Source organism: Vipera ursinii (assembly GCF_947247035.1).
Source record: "Vipera ursinii genome assembly, chromosome: 5".
NCBI lineage: Eukaryota > Metazoa > Chordata > Lepidosauria > Squamata > Viperidae > Vipera > Vipera ursinii.
This window is the reverse complement of record NC_139518.1, coordinates 68,664,838-68,691,445: the sequence shown is the minus strand read 5'-3', so window position 1 is coordinate 68,691,445 and position 26,608 is coordinate 68,664,838. Positions and strand designations below refer to the sequence as shown.

General features: G+C 37.6%; 1 protein-coding gene across 1 annotated transcript in view; it reads left to right on the top strand.

The window, feature by feature from the left end:
* The window catches only part of CFAP46 (cilia and flagella associated protein 46), a 97,073-nt gene that overhangs the window by 55,260 nt on the left and 15,205 nt on the right, over positions 1-26,608 (top strand). Inside the window, exons 34-52 of the mRNA XM_083363311.1 lie at positions 3,164-3,262; positions 3,565-3,691; positions 4,612-4,758; positions 5,916-6,116; positions 6,767-6,879; positions 8,644-8,826; positions 9,899-10,034; positions 10,286-10,474; positions 11,739-11,927; positions 12,910-13,050; positions 14,535-14,714; positions 15,965-16,132; positions 16,843-16,940; positions 17,995-18,143; positions 19,046-19,206; positions 21,786-21,898; positions 24,233-24,348; positions 25,226-25,387; positions 26,319-26,377. Coding sequence (XP_083219437.1) covers positions 3,164-3,262; positions 3,565-3,691; positions 4,612-4,758; positions 5,916-6,116; positions 6,767-6,879; positions 8,644-8,826; positions 9,899-10,034; positions 10,286-10,474; positions 11,739-11,927; positions 12,910-13,050; positions 14,535-14,714; positions 15,965-16,132; positions 16,843-16,940; positions 17,995-18,143; positions 19,046-19,206; positions 21,786-21,898; positions 24,233-24,348; positions 25,226-25,387; positions 26,319-26,377 — 2,731 coding nt within the window. The remainder of the gene's footprint in view (positions 1-3,163; positions 3,263-3,564; positions 3,692-4,611; positions 4,759-5,915; positions 6,117-6,766; positions 6,880-8,643; positions 8,827-9,898; positions 10,035-10,285; positions 10,475-11,738; positions 11,928-12,909; positions 13,051-14,534; positions 14,715-15,964; positions 16,133-16,842; positions 16,941-17,994; positions 18,144-19,045; positions 19,207-21,785; positions 21,899-24,232; positions 24,349-25,225; positions 25,388-26,318; positions 26,378-26,608) is intronic.

Here is a 26,608-nt window from a genome sequence, read left to right as displayed (position 1 = left end):
ATATTAACAACTGGTTCTTGATATACGTGTACACCTTCTCATGACTGTTCTTATCTACATTCATTTAATGAACGACCACTCAAAGTTGCAATGGCACTGAATGAGTGGTATTTATGATGGGTCCTCAAAGTTCTGACCATACTGCCACCATTAAGGTCATGTGATTGTGATTGTGATGCTTGACAACCAGATTACATACCTTCCCCCACCCAGTAGCAGCCATCCCTGTCTCCGATGCACTCATGCTTCACCACAACAGGCACTTACCTGCTGGCCAGCCTGCTGGTGAGCCTCCTGGAACTTGTGATTTCCTGCTGGCTTCCCCATTGACTTTGCTTGTTGGACACCAGTAGGAAGTTCCATGGTGGTCTCCACTTAACAACTCATGATCCTCACTTAGCAAAGCAACAGGAATTGTGAGGATCGCCATAACTGAGTGGTGCTGTTATGTGACATCACACTTTATGACCACACTGCTAGCGATAGAAATTCAAGACCCCAATTACTGTAATTAAGTAAGGATTACCTGTACTCTTTATGACCACACTGCTAGCGACAGAAATTCAGGTCCCCAATTACTATAATTAAGTGAGGATTACCTGTACTGGGGACAAGCCACTGTAATTAGATATAAAGTTAATTCTCATAATATAGTAAAGAAAACTCTTACATTGACCTTGCAATGCAGAAAAAAATTGTTAGGATACAATAACTATTTTGTGGTGGAAAAAGATGCTATTATGATGATTCCCATGGATTATTCCACAGATACCTCTCTAGATATTAGGATGAACCAGTTCTTGGCATGTCAGGAGCTGAGTTAATTTATGGCTCCAAGCAGATGTCTGGAAGAGATTTGGCTGATGCTCCAGTTGGGGAAAGCATGTAGTTGCAGATGGTTAGTGAGGAGGAGGAAGAGCTGCCTTCTGCACCTGATCAAAGAACATGTAGAGCAGAGAAAAGGCAGGAGCAGAGAAGGTCAGCCAGACTACTCGAGAAAAAAAAGCCTCACCCTTCTTGATGGGCTGCATCTGAAGCTGGATATTTAGCACAGCAGACAGAGGGAGGTGTTGCTGGGAACAAAGTGTTTGTTTCCTAGCTGTGTGTTTTCTGGTTGTTGTGATTCCTGCCTAGCTTTGGATTGACACCGTGCCTTGACTTGAATTGTGCCTTCAAAACTTAACTTTTTCTTGACTCCTGAGCTCTATTGTGTTGTGGATTTAAGTTTGCCTGGTGGATTTATTTTGTTTGAGAAACTTTCAAGGGTTTTGTGGACTCTTTGGCCATTGCTCTGTGGATTAACATTGGTCTGCTTGTGGCTGGACTTAATTGGGATAGTTCTGGGATTTTTGGTGAAAGGAATTGCTGGGGAATATTAATAAATTCACTAAACCAGAGGTCCCCAACCTAGGGGCTGTAGCCCACTGCCGGGCCATGGCCTCTTGGCCACCAAGCTGCATGAGTGGTTGGCCAGTGCATGTGTGTGTGCTCACCCCTCCTTGTGCCAGCACTAGCCAAGCTGTGAGCTTCATGCCAGTGGTAGCCGAGCTGTGAGCCTCACGCTGGAGCTAGCCATGTTGTGAGCTGTGCACTGGCGCTACTCGAGCCATGAGCTTTGCGTCGGCACTAGCCGAGCTGTGAGCCACGAGTCTCACGCCGGCACTAGCAGTGAGCCAGCACTAGCATGCATGCTTGCAGCCCCATTTGCACGCACATGTGCACAGCCACATTAGCATGCATGCTCATGCATGCATAAAGGTGCTTGCTCCTCCCTTTCCCACTGGGCTGCCAACACAGAAAGGTTGGGGACCCAGCACTAAACCACAGTTACATGTGTGTGTGTGTATGAATGAGTGAGAGAGGCAGTTATCAAAACAATGTGATCACTAAGAAAGGTGACCTTACTTATCAAGTTGTTTCAGACCACAATATAACCAATGCAGTAATACCTACTCTGGCTCCTTAGTCCCCATTCTGATTCCTATCAACCACTTCATGTGTAGAATTTGATCAAGCTTTTTTAAAAAATGAGTTAATTACTACCTGTGAAAACTTGATACACTTAGACCAACAATGGCAACATAATCTGTATAGCAATGGCAATTGAAGTGATTAATTGAGGCACTTATTCTAGTGTTGAAATTGCCCAGAAGTATGATTACAGTCCTGGGATGTATGATTGCACTATATTTAGGCTTACCACAGATATAATTTACTTGAAATAGCAACACTTGTAGGTAAGCATTTATCACCAAGTAGCTTCATTCTAACTACAGATTTTTGGCCATCTCAACCAAGTTGCATAAGGTAAACTTACTTCTTAATCCCCAAACCTTATTTGAGAGGAGAACAGCAAGATCTTTCCACACCTTACTTTATTGTGGAACAAATAATGTTTGAGATTAGGGTCTCCTAAGTAATACATTGGTTTTTATATATGCCAAACTTCCTTCACAAACTACAATATAGTTTGAGAAATGATAAGAGGATTGTATGTAGCAGTAGAAACAGTATTTGGAAGTTGCTTCTTCCATCTTTCACTGCTTTTAATGTGACAAAAGCATATACAGAAACTCCACCATCAATGGGTGTGGAGTCTTTTCCTGGGAGATGTAACAAGTAAAAGAGCATTAAATATCTGCTTTTCCAGCCACCATTCTTCCACTCCATTTGTAATCACAGCTATCATTGGCTAGGTTTCATCTGAGTTTTCCAGGCAGGCAGAGATCTCTATGTGATTCTAGCTGTATGAACTAATTTTGAAATTGTTGAAAGTTTTGTGCTGAATAATTTTCCAATTCATTGAAGGTCAAATGATATTGCTTCTTTTAAGCAATGGTGGATAATTCAACCTATATTACATTGCTGCTTTAAAATATGAAGTCTAATTTAAATACAATTCTAAATGGATCTAGGAGTAATCCATTTTTCAATTAGGCTTCACAATTGAAGTTCTCTCTGCATCTTCTCCTCCTGCTGTTTAAAAGCACTATTGGTTGAGGACATTTTACTTTAAACTTGTTTTTACTGCAAACATCACTTGCTCTTTTATGTGGATTTGAATCAGATTTTTCTTTGTCAGTATGCATGTATGCTTGCATGTAAATTTATATATATGACATCAGTGTTATACTACAAAGAGATATGTCATTTGCTTTCACAGGCTTGCCAAAATATGTTCAGATTTAAAAATGTATCAAGCAGCATCTTTCCATGAAAAGGCAGTGGGTGATGTCTTTATTAATGAAAAGGAACAAGGAAGGTATGTAACAAATGGCATAATTAAGTGTCAGGTGCTGTATATTCCAGTCTAAAGCAGCCTATGTGGTATACTTGGAGCATTCATAGATACCTTTCCAAAATTTGTTAAAATCCCATCAACCAGTTCAATTCTCTTTCATGCAGTTTCAATATTGATTGCAGTAATAAATTTCATAAATGTATAGGTTACTAGGCTGGCATAAGAAAGTTGAAGGTGATTCCATGCTTAACAATAAGCTAATATAACAGGGTTTTTATGTCTATGTTAACCAATTACATTAATATTTTCTTTCCCTTTTTCAGATTCAGACAAGAGATTGCATTTAAAAATGAGAATGCCATACAGGATAACCAAATGGAAAATAAAAATTTTGATTGGACAACACTAGATATAGAGCAAAGAAAGAAGCTGTTTACTGCAAAAGATAAGGTAACCAATATTCCTCTTGTATATATGTATGAAATTCCTGGCAAATAGATGGGGAAGAAATGGACGTAGTGACAGATTTTATTTTCCTGGGCTCAAAGATCACTGCAGATGGGGACTGCAGCCAAAAAATTAAAAGACGCTTGCTCCTGGGGTGGAAAGCTATGGCAAATCTAGACAGCACATTAAAAAGCAGAGACATCACCCTGCCAACAAAAGTGCATATAGTCAAGGCCATGGTCTTCCCAGTTGCAGTGTATGGCTGTGAAAGCTGGACCATAAGAAAGGCTGAGTGCCAAGGAATTGAGGCCTTTGAACTATGGTGCTGGAGAAGAGTCCTGTGAGTCCTTTGGACTGCAAGGCGATCAAACCGATCAGTCCTAGAGGAGATCAACCCTGACTGCTCTTTAGAAGGCCAGATCCTGAAGCTGAAACTCAAATACTTTGGCCACCTAATGAGAAGGAAGGACTCACTGGAGAAGAGCCTAACGCTGGGAAAGATTGAGGGCAAGAGAAGAATGGGATGACAGAGAATGAGGTGGCTGGATGGAGTCACTGAAGCAGTAGGCGTGAGCTTAAATGGACTCCAGAAGATGGCAGCGGATAGGAAGGCCTGGAGGAACGTTGTCCATGGGGTCGCGATGGGTCAGACACGACTTTGCAACTAACAACAACAATATATGTATGAAAGTTGCAAGGCAGCTCAACCCATTTTTCTGCCTGTATATGTTTTATTGCTCTCATAATAAAAAAGGTAAACTATAAAGTTAACTATACCTATACTTTACTATGTTCCCTGATTGAGCTTTTAAGTTCATATATTTTTAACATAATTAATTTTAATTTATAATTAATTATAATTTATAATGATTTAAAACATAGACATTTTAAAAAGGATAATTTCTATAATAAATTATTTCCAGATTTTGGAACTCAATGCAGTTACTGAAAAAGAATTAAATGGGCTTTCTCTCCCCTACTTGTGGATAGAAAAAGCTGAAGTCTTAATCCAACTATGCTTATATCAACCAGCAAGGTTACTACTCTCCGAAGCTCACCAAGCAACTCAGGTAACTTAATTTTTTTTTTTGTTAAATGTGCATGTCTCCAATTGTTTCTTTTTATTTGTCATTTCTAGGAAATATATATCTTATAACTATGAATAAGAGGAAAAACTGTCGCTAGTTTTACAATAGTAGGTGCTCAACTCTTGATCAGCAATAGCATAATTGTCAGAAACTCAAGTGACTTGGTCTTAGCCTAAAGTGTGAAGTATATAGAATATTTAAATTTCATTGTTGAATTTCCAAAAACAATTCTTATAGGGATTCATTAAAAGAGCAATGCCAACCCTTTGAAATGCCATACCTCTTTAAGATTTTATATGTATTGACCCAGTCAGCTTTCCAGAAAGACTTGGTTGTGTTTCCAGGTGTGATGGCCTAAGATGTAGCTTTTGTTGTTGGTATTGCTGTTAATGACTTTTTAGGATCTTTCTTCCTATCAGGTGGGTTAAACTCAGAAAAAACTTCTTATACTAGATAAGAGAAACTTGCTTGGTTACCTAGCCCATAATATTTTGACAGGCACAAAAAAGGAGTAAAACGTATAGTGGTCTTTTTGTATCCCGTTTCCTGATACAGAGGATGACTTGCACTATTTCTGATCTTTTAACACTTTTTGGAACAGATTATCCTATGTTTTTTCCTTAGATCAGGGGTGGGGAACGATGGCCCCTTTAATGACTTGTGGACCAACTCCCAGAATTCCTGAACCAGCCATGACTTAGCAGCTATTACTCAAATTATTCAAATGTGAACCCTTGGTTTAAAAACTAAGCAAAATATTGAGCAAGGTTATCTAGTAGTTTTAGTGCAGTGCAGATGCAAGGCCCTCTGAATTCAGTGAGTCTTACTTCAAGGTGAGTGCACAGAAAACTGCAGCTTAAGAACTCTGCCTTTTTATGACTCAAGATTCATAAAGAGCAAAGTCTGTGATAAATTGTCCTAGTTTAAGCAAGCTCTTCTTCATTTCCTGACCGAATTTAATTGAAATTATTCTGAAAAAGTATTTCATGTCATAAATAACAGAAACTTGGAGAATAGTTTCTGAAATCTGTTTTTCACAATATATAAAGACATGGAATGGAATGGAATGGTCTGGCATATTATCGATCATAATGTTCCAACTTACGTTTGAAAACATATTTGAAATCTCTTCTTTTTAGAAAATGAATGATCCATGTGGTATATCACGATGCCTTTATCTTCTGGCTGTACTAGCTAATTTAGAAAAAAACCATGGGCAAGCGAAGGCACTGCTTGAAAAGGCCCGCTTGATAGGTGGAAATGAACAGTTTTGGCATGGGAGCACTTTTGCTCTCACTGATGCAATTTTAGGAGATGACCAGGAAATAAATGATAAAATGGTAAGTAAACCAGCAGTTACAACAAACCTTTTCAGCTTGGTGGCTCGGCCTGGTGTGTGTGGTGTGTGGGTGTGGGTGTGGGTGTGTGGGTGTGGGTGTGGGTGTGTGGTGAACGTGCACACGGGCACCTTCCACTCACACAAATGGGGGTTTGTATTGAGTGGAGGGTGTTTGCACTCACACATGAAGCTCCACTTGCTTGAGCAGCAGGCTCATGAGCTCGCATACAAAGCTTGAGGCCACTCAAGAGCTTGCGGGAATGGAGCTTTGCGCATATGCGTGCATTTGTGCACTGCTCACGCAAGTGGCACTTCATGGGCATGCACTTGCCCATTTCTCCCACAGCCCGGTTTCGAACGGACCGTGGACTGCTAGTGGGCAATGACCCGGGGGTCAGGGAACCCCTGAAATAATTCATTTATTTAATTGAAATATCCAGTAGTACATTATTTTTTAATACTAGCGATCAATATAGGCAGCCCTCTTTTAGTAACTGCAATGGTAGCGAAGTGGTCACTAAGTGAAAATTATGTGACCTCAACTGTGTTTGCAGTTTTACTCCAGCTTTTCTTTGCTTTACAGAATCCAAAGGATATACAGTTTATCCTGAAATACTTTGTTAGTATTTTTGACAACCTGTTTTTCTATAGATGCAGGCTTGCCATTTTCTGCAAAAAAACATAAATGTCTTGAGGCCATTACTGAAGGAAAGACCCAACCGAGAATCTGAATTGGGTTTTATAATTGCATGCTTTGAAGCCAGGTAATTATTACAAGTTAGGATAGTATTGTAGTTTGGGTTTACTTTTATAATCAAGTAATAATGCAATCCTCCACATGTCTCTTCAAAAATAACATTGTAGCCTCCTCATTCTATTAATCTAGTTTAATAAGATCATGCTTGCTTTGAAAATGGTCCAGTTGATTTTAGGTCTTGTGTGAGCAGACAATCTCTTTGCTTTTCATTAAATCAATCCAACTTTTTTTTCAGAATTCCACACAGACCTAGAAAAAAATATTCTACTGCTTTAAGGCGATAAAGCCATGCAACTGTGAAAACAGTAGCACCTGGATTGAATAACATCTTTGTGGACCCCTCCTAAATTATAATAAGCAAGGAGGCAATGCAATCACCAGCATCTAAGTGGGGGAAAAGGTTTTTTAAAAGCTAAGATGGCAGTTGCAGTTGTGTGCGTGAAGAACTGCCGCTTTTGTACACTGATTTTTTTTTCTGTGTGCCATAGGAGTAATTTTTTAAAAAAACTTCTGGTGCCTACCTGGATTAGTTCCTATAGATTTTTTGGGCATTTGCCATTGCCACTTTCCTAGGGCTGAGAGAAAGTGATTGGTCCAAGGTTACCCAGCAGGCTTTGCAGCTAAGGTGGAAGTAGAACTCCCAATTTCTAGCCTGATGCTTTAATCCCCACACCAAGCTGGGCATCTACATTGCAGATAAAAAGGTAAAGGTTCCCCCGCACATGCATGCTAGTCGTTTCCAACTCTAGGAGCCAGTGCTCATCTCCGTTTCAAAGCCGAAGAGCCAGCGCTTGTCCGAGGATGTCTCCATGGTAATCTGGCCGGCATGACTAGATGCCAAAGGCGCACGGAACGCTGTTACCTTCCCACCGCAGTGGTCCCTATTTTTCTACTTGCATTTTTACATGCTTTCAAACTGCTAGGTTGGCAGAAGCTGGGACGAGTAACAGGCTCTCACTCTGCTACGCGGCACTCGGGGTTCGACCCGCCAAACTGCCAACCTTCTGATCGACAAGCTCAGCGTCCTAACCCACTGAGCCACCACAGATACAATGTGCATAAAGGGAAAGGACTTTGTACTGCCGCACCATGACACTGTCTTACCCCTTTTGATCCCTCCTCCAAAGGATGCTGTTGATTGCAGTAACAACTTTTTTTTATTACACAAGTCGTTATATGGAGATATTATTTCTATACAGGTAGTCTTCAACTTATGACCACAATTGAGCCCAGAATTTAAGTTGCTAAGTGAGAAATTCATTCAATAAATTTTGCCCCATTTTCCGACTTTTCTTGCCATGTTTTGTTAAGCAAATCACCGCAATTGTTAAATTAGTAACGTGGCTGTGAAGTGAATCGGCTTCCCCATTGATTTTACTTGTTAGAAAGTCGCAGAAGATGATCAGATGACCCCGTACTTTTTTTCCAGTGCGGTTGCAACTTTGAACGGACACGAAATGAACTGTTATAAGTTGAGGACTACCTGTGCAGAGAAATTATAAATAAAAAGACTGCCCAACATTCACTTTTTGGTCACAGATTTATTTGATATTTATTTATTCAATTTTTTACAAACAAGCTGAAATTTATTCTTCGCCATTGAGCGTAACATTAGATTTTTCTGCTTTTCTAATATGCTCTAATAATTAACTAATTAATTAAATGTTAGTCAAGGAGCTATTTTTATAGCAGTAAGAATAGTTGCTTAAATATATGTGCTACTTTGGAGGAAATCTCTGACCTTATGTTGTCCATATATTCTCCTGTGCAGGAAAGCATATATACAGATAGATTTGGTTAAATATCTCATTAACACTAGTGGTTATTCTCATGAGTTGGAAATAATATTGCTGGAATCCTATGATAAGTTAATTCACATAGAGAAGATTTTCCTTTCTTATGGATATAAAGATCGTAGTGCTGATGCATTGATGGCATGTGCAAATATTCATAGGTAAGTCCTTAGGTAGAATTTTTCATAAATAACTACATGCATATATACCATACTATTTGTGTTTTTTTTAAATAAGCAACATTTAATAGAATGCAGAAAAGAATAGAAAAGAGTCCAACAAATTAAAAACTTGAGGTACTGTAAGAAAAAGAAAGGGAAACATTGCAAGCACCATTCATTTCTTCAAGCCTTTCTATCCTATTTTTGCCTGTTTATATACTTCATACATTTCCATTTGTTGTTTAAAATTCTCATTTTTCTCTTTTTGAGGATCTTATCATTTCCGTCTAATCATAATTCACTTGGTCTTCCCCTTCATTTCAAACCGTTCACTCTTTCTTCATGTATTTGTCTTGCAATTCTGTAATTCTTGTTTTAACACACATATTTTTTTAAGTATCCCATTCTTACTGCATTGTTTTTAATACTTCTGAGTGCATAGGCCTCACCTCCACACAACTACATGCAAAAATAAATTCTTATACACAGACATTTTCACTTATTTTGAGAAGTATTCATTTTTTTCAAACAGATCATACATCTAGCAGCATTTAGGGGGTCTTAAAAACTGACATTTCTATATTTATTTATTTTTTTAACATCTTTAGTAAATGACCTACCAAGAAACACAAGTTCATTTACTTGGTCTAATTTTTCATCATTTATGTACAGTAACATTAAGTTACTTATTCCATTTCTCCTGTCAAACACAACTGCTTTGGCTTTTAATAAATTAATTTTACGAAGAATGGTTCCCATACCTACAGTACAATGCAGCAAGGCAAATAAAAACACAGTCTCTCTTCTAAGGAGTATGTATGTATGTATGTATGTATGTGCTGATACATACATACATACCGATAAGGCAACTCTGCGCTTAAACTAGCAGATGTACAAAAAGGAAAACAAACTCAGTAGCTCTTTTTCTTCATCCTTTTTCCTCTTTCTTTTTTTAGCTATTTTAGACATTTAATTTTGTTAATTTTGTATTGCTTATATGTTTTCTTTTTCCATTCTATTTTATTTAGAATGGTACTAAATATCATTTCTGTTTAAAATTATTTTTTTACAGGATACTTGGTAAACATACAGAACCTGCTGCAGACAAGCAAAGACATTATATAGATGCATATAGATTAGCACAATGTGCAGTATCACAAATGGAAGAGTTTTTCCAACATATTAATAATATACTTCCAATTAATGAGGTACGTATGATGTTTATGTGTGTTACAGTCAGCATCCACAACATGAAGACTATTATTAGTTAAAAGGATGTATTAAAGTATCTCAGAAATACAGGACAGTGCAGATATAAAATGAAAGTATGACAGATCGTGGTTTTCTTTCCTCCAAACTTGGATCCTATGTTTATCTTGATATTTTTTGCAATTATGGAAACTGAGATCGTTTTTTAATGTTTCTTTTCCATTTTCAGTATAATATTTTTTTATTTCAGACTAGAAATATAAATACACCTTTAATGAGAAGACTTGCAAACATGAAGGTGAACTTCATAGAGATCATTTTGGATATTTTTGTTCTTATCAATATTGAAAAAAAGAACAAAGAAGCTAGAGCAGACCAAATTGAGCAAATTATTGAGGATTTTGTAAGGTTTACACCTGATACGTCTTCAGTTGAACAGGTATGCACTTGTGCAATATGTTCATAATTAATCTCTTCTGCATACAATCTGCCACATATACAGTAGAAATCATTATTATCATGGAAGTCTCATTGAAAATATCAGCAAAAAGGTTCAATCCAGATACAGGTAAGTACCTCAGAGAAGATAGTAACACATCTTTCACTACAGTAGTCCCTCCACCCTTGAAAAATATACATAGGGAATTCTGATGATTAAGGAATGAGAAAAGATAAGGTAGACCTCAACTTACAATCATTCGTTTAGTGACCAATCAAAGTTACAACTGTACTGAAAAAAGTAACTTACGGCTGTTTCTCCCACTTACAACAGTTGCAGCATCCCCATGATTACATGATCAAAATTGAGATGTTTGGCAACTGGTTCATATTTATGATGGTTGCAGTGTCCTGGTGTCATGTGATCATTTCTTGTAATCACTTCTGACAAGCAAAGTCAATGGGGAAGTCAGCTTCACTTAACAGCCATGCTGCTAACTTAATAACTGCATTCACTTAACAGCTGTGGCAAGAAAGGTCGTAACATGGGGCAAAACTCACTTAACAACTGTCTCACTTAGCAACAGAAACATTGGTCTCAATTGTAGTCACAAGTCAAGGAATACCTATACAGACAAAGTTGCCATTCAGCCGGCAATACCCTCTGTATCACAGGATATTTTCAACTTTCAGGCAACGAACAAAACTACTCACAGACTACAAACCTGGCATTTCTTAAAGAGCAGAAATGTGCCTTGGAGACTTCTGAGTAATCTCACTCAATGATTTTACACTGATATTAATTTTAAAATCTTATGTGAAACTCATTAGTATAATTGCTGCTAGAGTGTGGCAGCAATTTCTAGTCACTATCCACTATCCTGAGTGGCTAGAAACATACATGTTGACAATATCAAAGTCTGTTGGATGTAACAGAGAATTGAATTTACTTTTCCATTCTTTCTCCCAGTGTTGGTCACCCTCAAAGTGTCAAAGCAGTTTATAAAATTTGGGCTGAAACCAAATTTGCTAAAAACAAGTATATGGCAAATGCCAAATACTAGATAATACCTAGAGGTTTTCAGGAATGTCTCTCTTGCGTAACTTTTGTAGCAACATTTTAGGAGTCAGTTCCTAAAGCACTCATTTATTTCTATTTTTGGTAAATATTTTTGAATGCAATCATATTTTAAACTTTTTTTTTACTGTTTTGACCTCCTCAATAGTTTGTTTATTTTATTTTATATTTTCTGGATTCTTAACAGGATTGGATCACCCTTGCGCAAACAGTTGGTCATAATGCCCATGCTCAACTTACAAGCCTACCGAGTCTTTGTAGTGGTTGTCCTGACATAAGAGCCAAGTACCTCTATCTCACTGGAAGGAGTCTACATTTCTTAGCTAATCATATAGAGCCTTTTAGTGTGGATATTCAGTGGTGCGAAAATGCAATAGTAAGGCCTGGTTTACACAATATAATTAAAGTTCTTTAAATCACTTTTATTGGATTTTGTGCCTGCATTGTTTCCAAATAGATTTCATTGGCCATTTTTAGTGCAAGCTTATGATATATGATAAAAAATAAGACCCACAACAAAATGCTGTCATTTGCAATAGATAGTTAGTAATCTCAGTTTTCTATTCTCTCCAGCAATCAGTATCCTCTGAATCTTTTTTTTATTGAAAAGTTTTAAGAATCTTAAGTTACCAAGAGTTACTGAACAATTTGCACTATTCAGAGAAGGATTTGGAGTAATAATATTGAGATGAAACAAATTATTTCTTTTAGTAGTATTTTGATTTTTGGTGCTGAAAGATAAGGAAACGTTTAAAATCCTCTTTTAAGTATATCATTTCTAAAAGATGAGTAGAAAGAAAAAGCAATCAAATATAACATTTATTTATTTTATTTATTTGATTAAACTTATATACCGCCCTTCTCCCGTAGGACTCAGGGCGGTTAGGTCAATGTAACATAGAGATAGTTCATTAATTATTGTTGAGTTCATTTGCCAAGGGTACTATGGATTTGCATTCTGCTTAAACAAATCATTTAATTCAATTTCTATTGTTGTAATATATAATATGAGGTTGTAATATGAGCTAAGGCAAATGTAAAAAATACTCTATCGTTATAGACATCTTTGCTGTTGATACAAGCAGTTCTGAGTTTCTATCATCTGCTCTTTCTCTTTTCTAAAGCAAATGATCCATGTGTATATTTTTGGGAATAATTGGTGTGAGCTGAAGGCAAGTGTGGACTGAAATCAACACCTGACATTTAAGTGCTCGTAGAAGACTGTATTTGTAGCTTTCTGCTACAAACTCAAGGGAGGCCTTTTGTGTGTTTTTAAACCTTGCATTGGGCTGCATGCTTTTCTGAAACAAATACATTTCTGTTTGACTGTGATTCTTTTATATAATCGTGATATGCAGGAGGTGGCTAAAATCAATTCTGAGAAATCTCCACCACCAGAAATGGAAACAATAGATGAACATTATGAAGCTCCAAGTCCTCTGCTGCAACTTACCAAAAAACAACTTGATGACTACAGAAAAAAAGCCAATGAATTAAGGGTATGTTTCTGTATAACCTGCACAGCATCATCTAAACTAGGGCATATACTGACGCATATCAATTGTGCTGAAACTACATCTCGCAGTATTTCTTTAGCAGTGCTGGTTTGCAGTTCTGGGAGCAGCAGTTCACAGTACTGAAAGTGTGCCAGAGATTTGTTGAATGCATTGTAGTAACGGTTATACTTAAAGATATAAATGTCTTCCCAAAGTTATTCAGATGGATTTAGATCTGGAAAGGATGCAATGCCAGGAAAGATGATTTGTCCTGAACATATTGGTGATAACCATGCTACCTGATATTTGCCTAGGTAGGATTTCAAGAGAGACACAGTGGAAACCAAAGTAGTACAGGAGATACATAGAAAGTCTCTAAATTGAACTGTGATCTTCATTTTTGGACCAAACCTCATGAGGGTCTAACCCTAATCCTAGACTTTTTCAATTGAAACGGGGCTTTCCTCATGAAATTTGGCTAGGATTTCTAGGGAGGTGGAATGGAAAGCAAACATGTCTACTAGGCAGAAGGAACCTCTAAACTGACCCATGATGTTTAGTTTGGGGGCAGACCTCATTTCAAATGGGGTTTTCACATGCAATTTACCTAGGATTTCTACAGAGACCTGAATGGAAAAAGGTCCAGCAGGCATAGTCTCTAAATTGAACAGTGAAGTTTGTTTTGAGGGCAGATCATTTGGGGGGGGGGGCTAACCCTAGCCCTAACCCTAGATGAACTTTGCATTTCCAATGGGGTTTCCCTATGCAATTCACCTACGGTTTCTAGAGAGACAGAATGCGAAGCAAACATGTCCATTATTCATAAAAAAAACCTCTGTAGATGAGATCCCCTCCCTGGGATAGTGTTAAAAATTGTTTGCAAGATTAAGGGGCTAGGGTTAAAAAGCTGCTTTGGGGAAAAGCAGTTTGGCTTTAAACCCTGAGAGCACTGGTATTTCGTATAGAAACCAATTAATATCTTATTTGGAAACATTAAAAGGAAGATCTTTAAGATAATCTTTAAGATAATCCTTTAACAATCTGGGGAACATGTGAAAAAATGAAGCATGACTGCCATTTTTATTCAAAATTTACCAGTCTTTAGAAGTCAGACTTGTGCCTATGGCTTCCACAGAGGCACAGAGGACTTCCTTGGTTGGGTATAGATGGAAAAGCATTGCTTACCACAGATATTAGTTGTTCTTGAAATGAGAAATAGATGAGGAATTGTGGGCTGAGTATTTGTAACTAAGGAACTCCATCATACAACCTTGTCTTGAATTATTGTGGGAAAAAGAATCAAAGCTATCAGTATAGAGGAAAGCTAAGCATTCAAGATACCCAGATATTTGAAGTCAGCAACATATGTTTGAGGTAAGAACAAACTCATGCATCTTCCACAAAGGGGTAAGTACCTATGTGTTTCATTCTCATCTCTGAGAATAGCTGCAGCAATACTGAACGTTGTTCTTTTTTTAACTGTATAGAAGAGACAGACCTGGACTCATGAATACCTATTTCAATCAACTGAGGTTTTGCTGCAGTGCATTAATGTTGCAATTAATAACAACCTGATCGATACCTTGGCAGCTGCTAGTTTGGAAATGGTGGAGTGCTTTGGACAATTTGATCCAGTTTCAGCAAGTCAGTTTTTAGCTCTTTATCAGGTAAGATAAGAACTGTAAATCAAAATCAGAATCATCGTGTCTGCTACCAGTTATACTAGATTAGTAATTATAGTTGTGTGCTAAACACAAGAAAAGTTTTCTTCCAAGCTCAGAATAAAACAGTTCACCTTAGAATGTGCCATCAGCACGTTCTGAAAATACTGTATTCTAGCGGGAAAGAACTTGAAACGACCCAAGAATTACGTTATAGGGAACAGTGGGAAGTTGAAACAAGCTCCTTGCTTTCTCATTTTTTATCATCTGGTCACAGAAATAAATTGGATGGCTGTAGATGAGATTCCCCTCCCTGGGATAGTGTTAAAAATTGTCTGTAGGATTAAGGGGCTAGGGTTAAAAAAAAAGCACAAATGTGTGATATATTGCAATCCTTTTCTGCAGTAAAGAATTTAAGAACATCTGAACAGCTTATCTGTCTTTTTCTCTCTGACTGCGCCCTCCTCTTCTTTACTAACTCCAATCAGTGACAGCATGAAAGAAACTTAGGCTTTCTGGGTTTTTGGCTAATGCATAATTCAGTTGTCCATGATTTGGATTCAAATTGAAACACTTTTATTCCAAACTTGGTAGAAGACTCTTAAAATGTCCGTTCTGGAATCAGAATGCTTTTCAAACTCCTTACAGTAATCAGTGATATTAATATTAAAATACGAAGGATCTATGAATGCAGACCATTATATTATGGGATGAAATTGTAATTCTTGCTTGCTTCAACTATAATTATGCTATATATTTATTATTTTGAATATGATGTACATGTACTGTAATTGAGAACTCTTGATCAATGCAAATCATCTTTCCTGCTAAGCATCTAGAGATCTATAGATTTAAGGCACATTGGAAGGAAGTTTTATATTCACCTTCCAAAGAGTTAAGTTGCTTTCATTGCAAAGTAAACAATTTAAAATGTTGTTCTGGGAAAAATACCAATGTTTTTCATCTGAAATTCTCTTGAAACAGAGTAAAGGAAGATCTTTAATAATCGGTACTTAAATCAAAGTTACATAATTCTTTTTTTAAGGTAAGAAAATGGGTAAGCATTATGGAAAGGCTGTTCCCTAGAAGATAGTAAAAGGTTGGAAATGTCCTTTATATTTATTGTGAATCAGGTTGAAAATATTTTTTTACAATATTTTAATGTATCTGTAAATAGCTTGTTGGGTTTTGACTAGAAATCTGTTTTTTAAAACATTTGCTCACCTGATATTAAATCTAATATTACAATCTTTCAGAGCTGTACAGCTTCCTTGATTATGAAAGAAATCCTGTTAGCGGCTACCTTGAACAGCAGCAGTTCACAAATGGCAGCAATGTTGCATCTGCAGCACCACTTGCAACAAAGAGGAGAAACAACTGGTCTCCTCAAAACTATAGAACACAGGTTGGCTGCTATATCAAAGGTAATTTGGTCAGTTAAATAAAATTGTGATTCCCGCTCAGTTCCAGAGAGAGGTTTCATCGAAACACCCATCAGGATACATAGATGGTACTTCATTCTCTTTTCCTACAATATTATTCTGAAAAAGTTCCTTCTAAAAAGGGCAGTAATGTTGCAATTATTTTACATAAGTAGTTGACAGTCTCATTCTATTTCTGTGCAGATGTTTTACTGCATAACTGAACAAGCGATAAATGAACTAACATAATCATTTCATTTTCAAATATTTTGAAAGCTTCATCCATTTATACATTTTCTTAGCATACCAATAGTTTGTTGTAATTTTGTAATGAAGTATCTTTATACATTAATCATTGACATATAACTTATAACTACTTTTCTATAAGTTTAAGGTATTATGATTATAGGTAGTCCTCAAATTATGACCACAACTTATGACCACAAAAATTTCTGCTACAAAGGTCATTAGGTGTCAAAAATGGCCAGAAGTCACTTTTTTCAGTGCCATTGTAACTTTGGATGATCACTTAAATGAACTGTTATAAGTTGAGGACTATCCACATATGTTAATCACTAACATGTAAATATTTACAAATAACAATAATTATATCCAATCAAAATCTCCATAAGAAGGCTGTTATAATACTTTATAATATTTAGGAATGGTATTCATAACTTCTTTGAAAAATAATAATAATTATTTTTTTGTAGGCATGGGGAAGCCTCTCTATTTCTTCACACCATTTTAATATCATGAATGAACTGCCTGCAAATTTTCATATAGTTATTCTCCAGCATTCAGGAGACAGGTATGAATATAACGATGCTCATGAATGACTGATGCAAGCATAATGTTTAAACATGATTACCGCTGAACATCACTACTTTTTCAACAGAGTCTCTCCAGTTCATGTATTTACATTCTGCCTATGTGAAAAATTCTCTTAGGAAGCTTCTAGTATTTAGAGGTTTTTTGTTAGGAATCCCTTACCATAATGTGCCATACATGCCCTAGGTGTGACTCTTGTCATCCTCCCATTTCAACTGATACAGCTGTAATATATTGGATGGACTTGTGAAACTCATTCATAAATACATAGTGTGATGATTAACCACCAAACTCTGCAAAGGCTTGAAGGCCCGTTTTGCAATTGCCAATACTATGGGAATAAATTCCTCCCTATATGAAGGAAACAGTTTGTGGATTGTCAAGTTTTTGCTTTATTTATGGAATCAGAATAATATAATTATACGAGAAATGGGGGGCATATAAGTTGAATAAATTTAAAAAAAATTAAGGGGAAGTAGGGCCTTGGAGATCATCCAAAGCCCGCCCAATGCTATGCTCACATTACATCTCTGCTAAGCAAGCAGTATGGTTTTCAGTATGTTTAAGAATGAGGCTCAGAATGCTGGATGTGATCTATAGAGCCCTTCATGGCTACTGATTATGATCTGGTCAGCTTTGATCAGTAGCTGCAAGCTGGCCGGATAATTTTTAATCAACTAATTAAGGTTACAGAGGCAAGCTTGTTAATTTGAGGGTAGCATTTTTATTGACATGCTGCACTGCTGCAGAGATACTTGGTTTAAATCATCTCTTCACCCTGTGTGGGGACAAAAATTGGAGAGAAAAAAACAGGTCAGGCACAAGACACTGTGTGGGAAAACTTTATCTCAATGAGATGGCAGCACTCAGCAATCTTTGTAGGGTGTTTCTTTCTCTCACAGTCAGGTGATTTACTTAGCAACCGTGTCACCACAACCATCCATTTCACCACAACCAGTTGCAACCACCAAACAGGAACTACTTGTGTTCAGGAAAATAAAGGTAAGGGTGTTTTTGTCCCCTCCTTTTGATAGATCTTTATTGTATGGTGCTGTACTTGAGAAAGTAAAAACAACCAACCCTAAAGAACAAAAGGAACAAAAGGAAAAGGGTGGACAGCCAAAGGAAAAAGGTGGGAAGGAAAAGGGTGGACAACAGAAAGGAAAATTTGCTCAACTACCTTGTAAGTATCTCTAAATAATGCAAACACAATTGCATTTCTCTCTCCACAACTGCACTGAGTAGTCACACATGAGCATTTGGGTGATGAAAGTACAGTTTCTTAGCAACCAAAATATGTCTGAGTTTAACCTCTTTGACTGACAATAGTCTGTCTCAGCATGATTTTTTTTCCCAGTAATGTCATCACATTGGTACACAACCCATCAAATTTGTTTGCATAACCACATAATAAAGTTAATTCAAACTTTGAACAGTAATTCTGCTTGGGCAAATTATTTTCTCCTCTTTTCTCTTTTGCCTTCCCGATTCATTTCTGAATCAGGAAAATACTTTTCATGCCAACCCAAAGTAGCCCTTGATTTATTCCCACATTCATTTTAATCGTAGAATTTATAGATTAAAGTCTGAATTGAATGGATTATTTTGGAGGAGGAGGCATCCATTAAATGTGTGTTTTGGTTAAATCCAACTTGCATTTTGTGCATGTGCAAAATTGAGAAAGTGGAAGAAACTTCAGGATGAGGAAGCCTGCAGAGTGGGTTTAGGCAGGGGTGACTTCAGAGTTGTTGAAAGGTAAGACTTACCTTTTGTTGGAGGGATGAGGAGCTCTGTTAAACTGATATTTTACTGAATTTTAAATAATTTCAATTCTTTGTATCTCTATTATTTTATATTTAGAACTGAGAGGGTGATACTTCAGTGCTCATATATCCTTCATGAATGGCTATCTAGAAATATAGCTATTTTATAATAATAACTAAACACACTTTTATTATTCATCTCTACTACTCGTTCATTTCTGTGTTTATGTGCTACATAAATGGGGATATGAAAAAGAAAAATCAATATTTTTTAAAAGAGGTTTGAATGCATTTTGTTGGCTTGAATTTTTATTAACTACAGTGCAGGCTAAAATTGTCCGGAGCCCTGTGAACCCAGAAACGATCTTAAATATTTTGGAAAAAGTTGAGGTTTTTAAAGAGGAGATGATGGATAGTCTTTTGAGAGAAATAGAAGAAGATGAGTTTCAAAGAAAGCAAGTATCATCTGCCAAACTAGACACTGTAAGATATTTTTTTTAATGAAATACACAGATAATTTAGTAATTTTGATGGTGGATTCACGTTGGATTTTTTTTTTTACAAATAATATAACATGTTTGTAAAATAATCGTTTATTTTACTTTCATTGATGAGATAATATATAACAGTTGCTTATACAGGATACATTTTTATCCCCAACTAGGATGTGAACAAGGTGGGAATGTGTTATTGTAAATTAGCAGCATTCTGGTGGAATAAGACCCAAACTCATGCTTGAATGTTCTGGCTACAAAAACAATAGAAATTCAGAAAAAGCACCTTCTTCCCTTGTTTTTCACCCAGAGCCACGAGATTAGGTTGGGTAGAAATCTGTTGTGCTTGCTACCTACCTGCCAACCTATAGAAGAAGATACTTAATTTCTGATTTTTAATTTTTTTTTAAATTTTTATTTTAAAAGATCCTTAAGGAATAACTGGGGAACATCACCAATAGAAAGGGGGGAAAAACAACCTTAGAATCTGTTATCAGAAAAATCTAAGGTAAAGGTAAAGGTAAAGGTTCCCCCGCACATGCGTGCTAGTCGTTTCCGACTCTAGGGGCCGGTGCTCATCTCCGTTTCAAAGCCGAAGAGCCAGCGCTTGTCCGAGGACGTCTCCATGGTCATGTGGCCGGCATGACTAGACGCCAAAGGCGCACGGAACGCTGTTACCTTCCCACCGTAGTGGTCCCTATTTTTCTACTTGCATTTTTACGTGCTTTCGAACTGCTAGGTGGGCAGAAGCTGGGATGAGTAACAGGCGCTCACTCTGCTACACGGCACTCGGGATTTGACCCGCCAAACTGCCGACCTTCTGATCGACAAGCTCAGCGTCCTAACCCACTGAGCCACCGCGTCCCTCAGAAAAATCTAGCCAACAGCAATTTGCTTAAGAGAGGTCGTTTTCACTCTTTGAAGGAACCTTAATGCACTCGGCCAACATGTTAATTTTAGGCATTTTAGGCATAAATATCAGTCTACAAATGCAATTCTACATGTAAAATATTCCCTGTTGACATTTTTTTCTTTTTAAATTGAATGTTAGAATTCTTTTGGTTGAATCATCGGTATAGACTACTCGATTGGAGCAGAGGCTATGGTAAAGCAGGTTCTTGTGTCAGGATCTGTTACTTAATCAGCAGCATGCATTACTTACTTACTGGCAGTAAGGTTTTGTGGCCAATCTCCTGCTAATTGGTGGTCTGTAGAGGATGCAAGTAGCATAGCATGTTTCTTCAAGCTCAGATTTTCAAAGCTCCCATACTATGCTTATTTCAGCACTTGGGTGATGCAAGGCTACCTGGTGATTCCTCTGGGTTACTAACGCCAGCAGTTGTGGATCCAGTTTGTCCTTCTCCAGCTTTCATCCTTAGCCCCTTGAGCTGGCAAAAGAGACTGGCCTGACTGTAAAGATTCAATACCATCACAATCTTGCTGTGGAAATAGCTCAGTCTTCTAGCATTGGGCCCTGCCTCCTCCATTGTGTTGCCATAAGATGATATCACTGATGAGACACAGGAGAAACGGGCATTTTAGAAATATCATGCTTCCATATGATTGCCACTCTCCCTCTCCTTGACCAACAACATTTTTTTCAGAATGCCCTTCCTGTTCCTCCACTAATTTTCATACAGAGGACTATCAATATGTTTTTGTGGGTGATAGGCAGGATATATCTATTAACCAGACATATATCGCTTCTACTTCCAGTCCCAGTTGATCAATTTATGACAGCATCCATGTTTTCCCTATCCAGTAGCAGAATCAGATCTAGATTAGATTAGATTAGATAACCTTTATTGTCATTTTTTTACTGTGCGCACACCGGTACACATTAAAAATGAAATTATGTTGCCTGCTCTCGAACGTTTACACATATATAACACACATCTAGAATAGCTGTCTTCTCTACGTTAAGCTTATTTTTACCTAGCTTTTCTGCTAATCTTAACCAATAACAACTGGAACATGGTAGTTCCAGTTTCTGTAAAGATGGGTTTTTTTAATGTTTAATTTTCATTTTTTAAACTTAATTGTAAGACACAGAATAAAAGTTCAGTTACAGCACATGGAACAATCAGAATAGTTAAAACAACACCCATCAAAGCAGCCAGTTTGAAGCAAAAAACCTTGATAAAGCTTTTCCAACTTATATCTATTTGAGGCTGAAATATTTTGCAGAATAGTTTTTACTAACATTAGTAAGAATGTTTTCTGGGAGCAACTACTGTTAGCAGAGCTGGTGATGTAGGTGGTTGTTAATATATGACAAAGAATTAGAGGTTTCACCATATCCAAGTGGCAGTAGAGGCTGACATTGAAAGTCACTAATTGTAGAGAAAATTCTATGAGAATTGCTACTATAATTATATTTATATGTTCCTTGAAGTTATGGTTATCAAATGCCATGCATGCATATTTTATTTTTATTGAACAAAAAAGGTAGCAAGAGGAAAGCTAACAACCCAGAATTATTTTGTTGGTATTTTGTACAGAGTTTTCTTTTCTTTTTACTCTTGGGCCTTTTAAATTGTACTTTTATTCTTTTGAAATATGTCCTAGAGTACAGAAGATGAAGAGGAACCAGATTTAGAATCTATGTTTCAAACAATATTGTCAGATATGGAAGAATATTTGAAGCCTGTACTGTCACAGCTTAATCTCTCTGAATTGAGGTAATTGGTGTATATGTTTATATATTTATCTTGGTACCCAAATACAGTGGAATTTATATAAAACTCATTACTGTAAACTGTCCTTGAGGTGCAGTGGCAAGAATTACCTCCCCCAGAAATTTTATGTAGATATTGAAAAGTAGGGGTATATGTTTGTGTGTGTGTGTGTGTGTGTGTGTGTGTGTGTGTGTGTGTGTGTGTGTGTGAGAGAGAGAGAGAGAGAGAGAGAGAGAGAGAGAGAGAGAGAGAGAGAGAGAGAGAGAGAGAGAGAGAGAGAGAGACCCGGAAACACCATAGGAGCCATTTTATAACCCCCCTCAATTCCATTGATTGAAGCCTCAGAAATATGTGCCACATTCCCACAGCCCTGCTACTCCCAGCTTCCTCAATTTGAGCCAAAGGATACCATACTCAAGGCTACCAAAAGCCATCAAGAGATATAAAGAAACCAACGGGCTACAGTTCCAGTCTTCAGGTCCTGATGAAGGTCATACAGTACAGCAACCAGTGTGATTTTGTCTCATGCCCAAATGTGAACCCTGACTGAAAGGGAGCTAATTAACCCACTTTGCGATTAACATTCTAGCACCTTCTCCAGGACCTTCCTTAAAAGGAAAAGCTACTGGGCCATAGCCACCAAAACCAATGAGAAATGTTTGTTTTAGCATACTATTACCCCCCGTAGATAAGGCTCGCAATCTGGGTGTCCTCTTAGATTCACAGCTCTCCTTAGAAGATCATATAGGAGCTGTGACTAGAGGGGCCTTCGCCCAGGTTCGTCTGGTGCGCCAGTTGCGACCCTATCTGGACCTGGATGCCTTACGTACAGTCACCCATGCACTTGTGACCTCTCGTCTAGACTACTGCAACGCTCTTTACATGGGGCTGCCCTTGAGAACCACTCGGAAGCTTCAGCTGGTACAGAGTGCAGCTGCACGAGTTCTTTTGGGGGTCTCCCGATACTCCCATATTACACCTCTGCTCCGTGAGCTGCACTGGCTTCCAATTACCTTCCGAGTGAAATTCAAGGTGCTGGTAATGACATACAAAGCCCTACATGGCATGGTCCGGATTACCTACGGGAGCACCTACTGCCGGCGTCATCGTCCCTCCGTCCTATACGTTCCCACAGAGAGGGCCTCCTCAGGGTACCACCGGTCAGAGAATGTCGGCTGATGACCCCCAGGGGGAGAGCATTCTCGGTGGGTGCTCCAATCCTTTGGAACCGCTTACCAGCTGAACTCCGGATGGCCCCCGACCTTTGCTCCTTCCGGCGTGATCTAAAAACTTATCTATTCGAACAAGCCGGCCTGGCCTGATGGATTTGGGTTTTAAAATTATTTATCTAATGTATTCTTATTTTATTGCCCTATACACCGCCCTGAGTCCTCTAGGAGTAGGGCGGTATATGAATCAAATAAATCAAATAAATAATAAATATAAAGTCCCAAGCCTTCCCGGAATTGCTACAGAGCACTGAGCTCAAGTTCCTCAAGGTTAAGGATTCCAACATCAACTCTGCAGTGAGACCCAGGGCTGAAAAAGCCATATAACAAAGATGGGCAATACATGAACACCCAACTTTATGTACAGGCATTAACAGCCCACCATTAGGCATCACCCAGCTCTCTCCAATGATCATTACTGTTTGGTGTATGCTGGCTTTGGCCGCTGCCAGAAATGAGGGAGAAGGGGAGGAAGATATGTGTACAATTAATGACAGAGGCTGCATGTCTGAAATCTCAGAGGAAAATTTCTGGAATAAAGGGAGCTCTGATGAAGTAAGATTTGGAAACACACACACACACACAAACACACGTATACTTTCTGGTTTTGATATCAACAGGAAATGGAGTAGGAGGGAAAACCTGCTGGAGAAGAAATATAAATTCCCAAAGCAGGAGGGAATGGTAGGAAGACTTCGAGGGGGAGGATATTTTGTCAGCCCCCCACCCAATAGATAGAAACGGAAGGAGAAACATAATGCCCTTTTTTCCCTAATAAAAGTGCCCAACTCAAAGAAGATGCACCTTGTACCTCCAGGTCCAAACAGAGAAGGAATGGAGAAAATAAGACAGGAAGATGGTATAAGGTTGAAGCTTGCAAGATGGGAAATAATGAGACTCTAGCTAGATAGAAATGTTTTGTAACCATGCAAGACTTCAGGTTTCAAATTTATTATATCTATTTGAAGAGGTCGGAGGAAAAAAACTAGGGTTTAATCTCTGGGATGGATGGATGGATGGATGGATGGATGGATGGATGGTGTTGGTGCTCTTTAAAATTTATATCTTTATGTTGTAAAGATATGTTCTGCTGGTTTTATCTCCTTAGACGCCAGAGTCCATCAGTGTCTCCAGCTGACTCAGCAAAAATCAAAAAAAGTAGTCCAGGGAAAACTAAGGCAGATGATTCAGGGAAAACTAAAAGTAAAAGCGCATCAAGTCAAGGTATGTCTTAACTTTCAAAGGATATTTAGGGCATTTAAATTTAAATAAAAATGATTGTTTTCAAATTTGCATGTTATTTACAATTTACACCTGGATTGATTCTTTTGGAACCATTCAGTAGCTAAAATTTGGTTTAAAAGAGCAGCCACAGGTTCACTATCCTTACCCTTCTGTTGTACTCATCTGTCTGGCAAGAAAAGAGATTAGAAACATTATTACTCCTTTTTCTCCTAGCCAAAATTCTGATTCAAAGAAATTAACTATCCCACAAGGTGGTTTTAATCCCAGTTTTCCGATGAATTACAAGTTTGAGCAACAATGCACTATAAGGTTGCCTTAATTTAAGGTTGTGTGCTCCTAATAATATTTAATAATATGAAGGCACAAGAAACTGAAGTCAAGTCATATATTCAGATTTGATAATGCTCACTAAAACAAAACAAAAAATTGTTTGCTTCAATTCAAAAAATGTTTCTGAATGCAGATGTTACTTTTAGGTGGGTAAGGAAATGTTGCCACATAGTTAATTAAATACTTGTTATTGAACCTCTCCAAACAAAGGGGTTCGTAGAGTGGTGGGATTCAAATATGTGAACAACTGGTTCTCTGTGTGGATGCCACTTCCGGAAGTCCATTCTGGAGATTGGGCAATAAAAAATTAGCTACGGTTCTGCCAAAGTGGTGTGAACTGGCTGTATCCCACCAATGGATTTGTAGCTTGTAACATATACTATATCCCAGAGCTTATCAGACAGGGTTAACAATTTAAGGATCAAAACAAAATTAGTTCATTGGAACAGAAAGGAAAATGTCAAAAGAGATTTTATTCTTAATGCCTTATGTTTGTAGTTGATCTAATTTTTCTTGTTATCATCAGGTGCTGAAGACATAGGAGAGTGTGTGATTCTATTGGCAGATAAAGATCTTTTGGAATTACCTTTGGAAGCTCTAACTATTTTCCAAGATGATGCAATAAGTTCTCTTTCCAGAGATTTCTCTCTCCAAATGGTCTACAATCGGATACGTAAAGACGAAGGAGGTATGGCTATGTTAACAAACATTTGAAAATATAATAAAAACTGCTCATTGTAGTTTAAGTCCAGAAGTCCAGAAATCCTATTCAAGTCTTTCTCCACGACCACTGGTGTCAATTTGTGCAATTAGGTTTGAGCATCCTGTCCTGACATGGTATCTCAGGTTAGCCTTCCCATTTTCCAGCAATGCTGGATTGAGCAGAAAGGTCTGAAAAGAGATTCATAATTAACCAGACGTTGTGCCTTCAGACGTTGTGGGTACTTCATCACTCAAGGTTTTTAAGAAGAGACTGGACTGTCTGAAATGATATAGGGACTCTTGCTTGAGCAGAGGGCTGGACTAGAAGACCTCCAAGGTCCCTTTCAGCTCTATTCTGATTATTATTATTATTACTTTTATGTAAGTAGAACTCGCAGCATGACAAGATGGTCCTTTCAGATCTCTGCTCAGCATAACGAAGAACTTAAGAGACCAGAGCATATGCAGAGATCTCTTTCATGTCTCGTACACTTTTCAGATGTTTACATCCTCTGTACAGATAGACTGCACTGTCTAAATAAGGCTAGCATTTCAGATCTTGGTTTCTTCTGATGCTGATAGAGAATCTAGTCACTCTGTGAGGCAGTGCTGAAATGGTATGTGCTAAATCTTAAAAAGGAGATATGGGAACAGAGGCAGCAATGCAGGCTTTATATTTATCTGACTGATTTCCCAAAGTTTTTAGATTTCTTAGTCAAGAGATCCATCCTAAAATAAAGAAAGAAAAAAACAAAAGAAGTATCTTGGTCAAGTTAAATGGATAAACAAATAAATTGTTAAATTGTTTATTGATTTATTAATATTACCTAACAGTGCTGTTGAAATACAAGACTAAAGAGCATGCATGGTCTACAGAGAAAAACAGTTTATTTACACGGTGCTTTTAATTCTTATAGATAGTGAGGGGAAAAAGAGTACAAGAGCAAAGAGTGAACAAAGAAGAGGTACAAAAGTAGTAAGTATATATTCTTCAGAGTTTCCCTGAAATGCTTAACTAATATCTTCACGCCGTCATCAATATCCAAGACAATTACATTTGTTTTATTAATAGTTTTTTTTTATTTTGAGTATACATAGTAGTGTTAAATGTACATGTTTTCTTAGCTCCTTGGTTTTGTCATATTAGATCTATCTAGCAAATGTAGCAATAAAAGTTCATAAGACTTTATGAAAATCTCAGTATTGA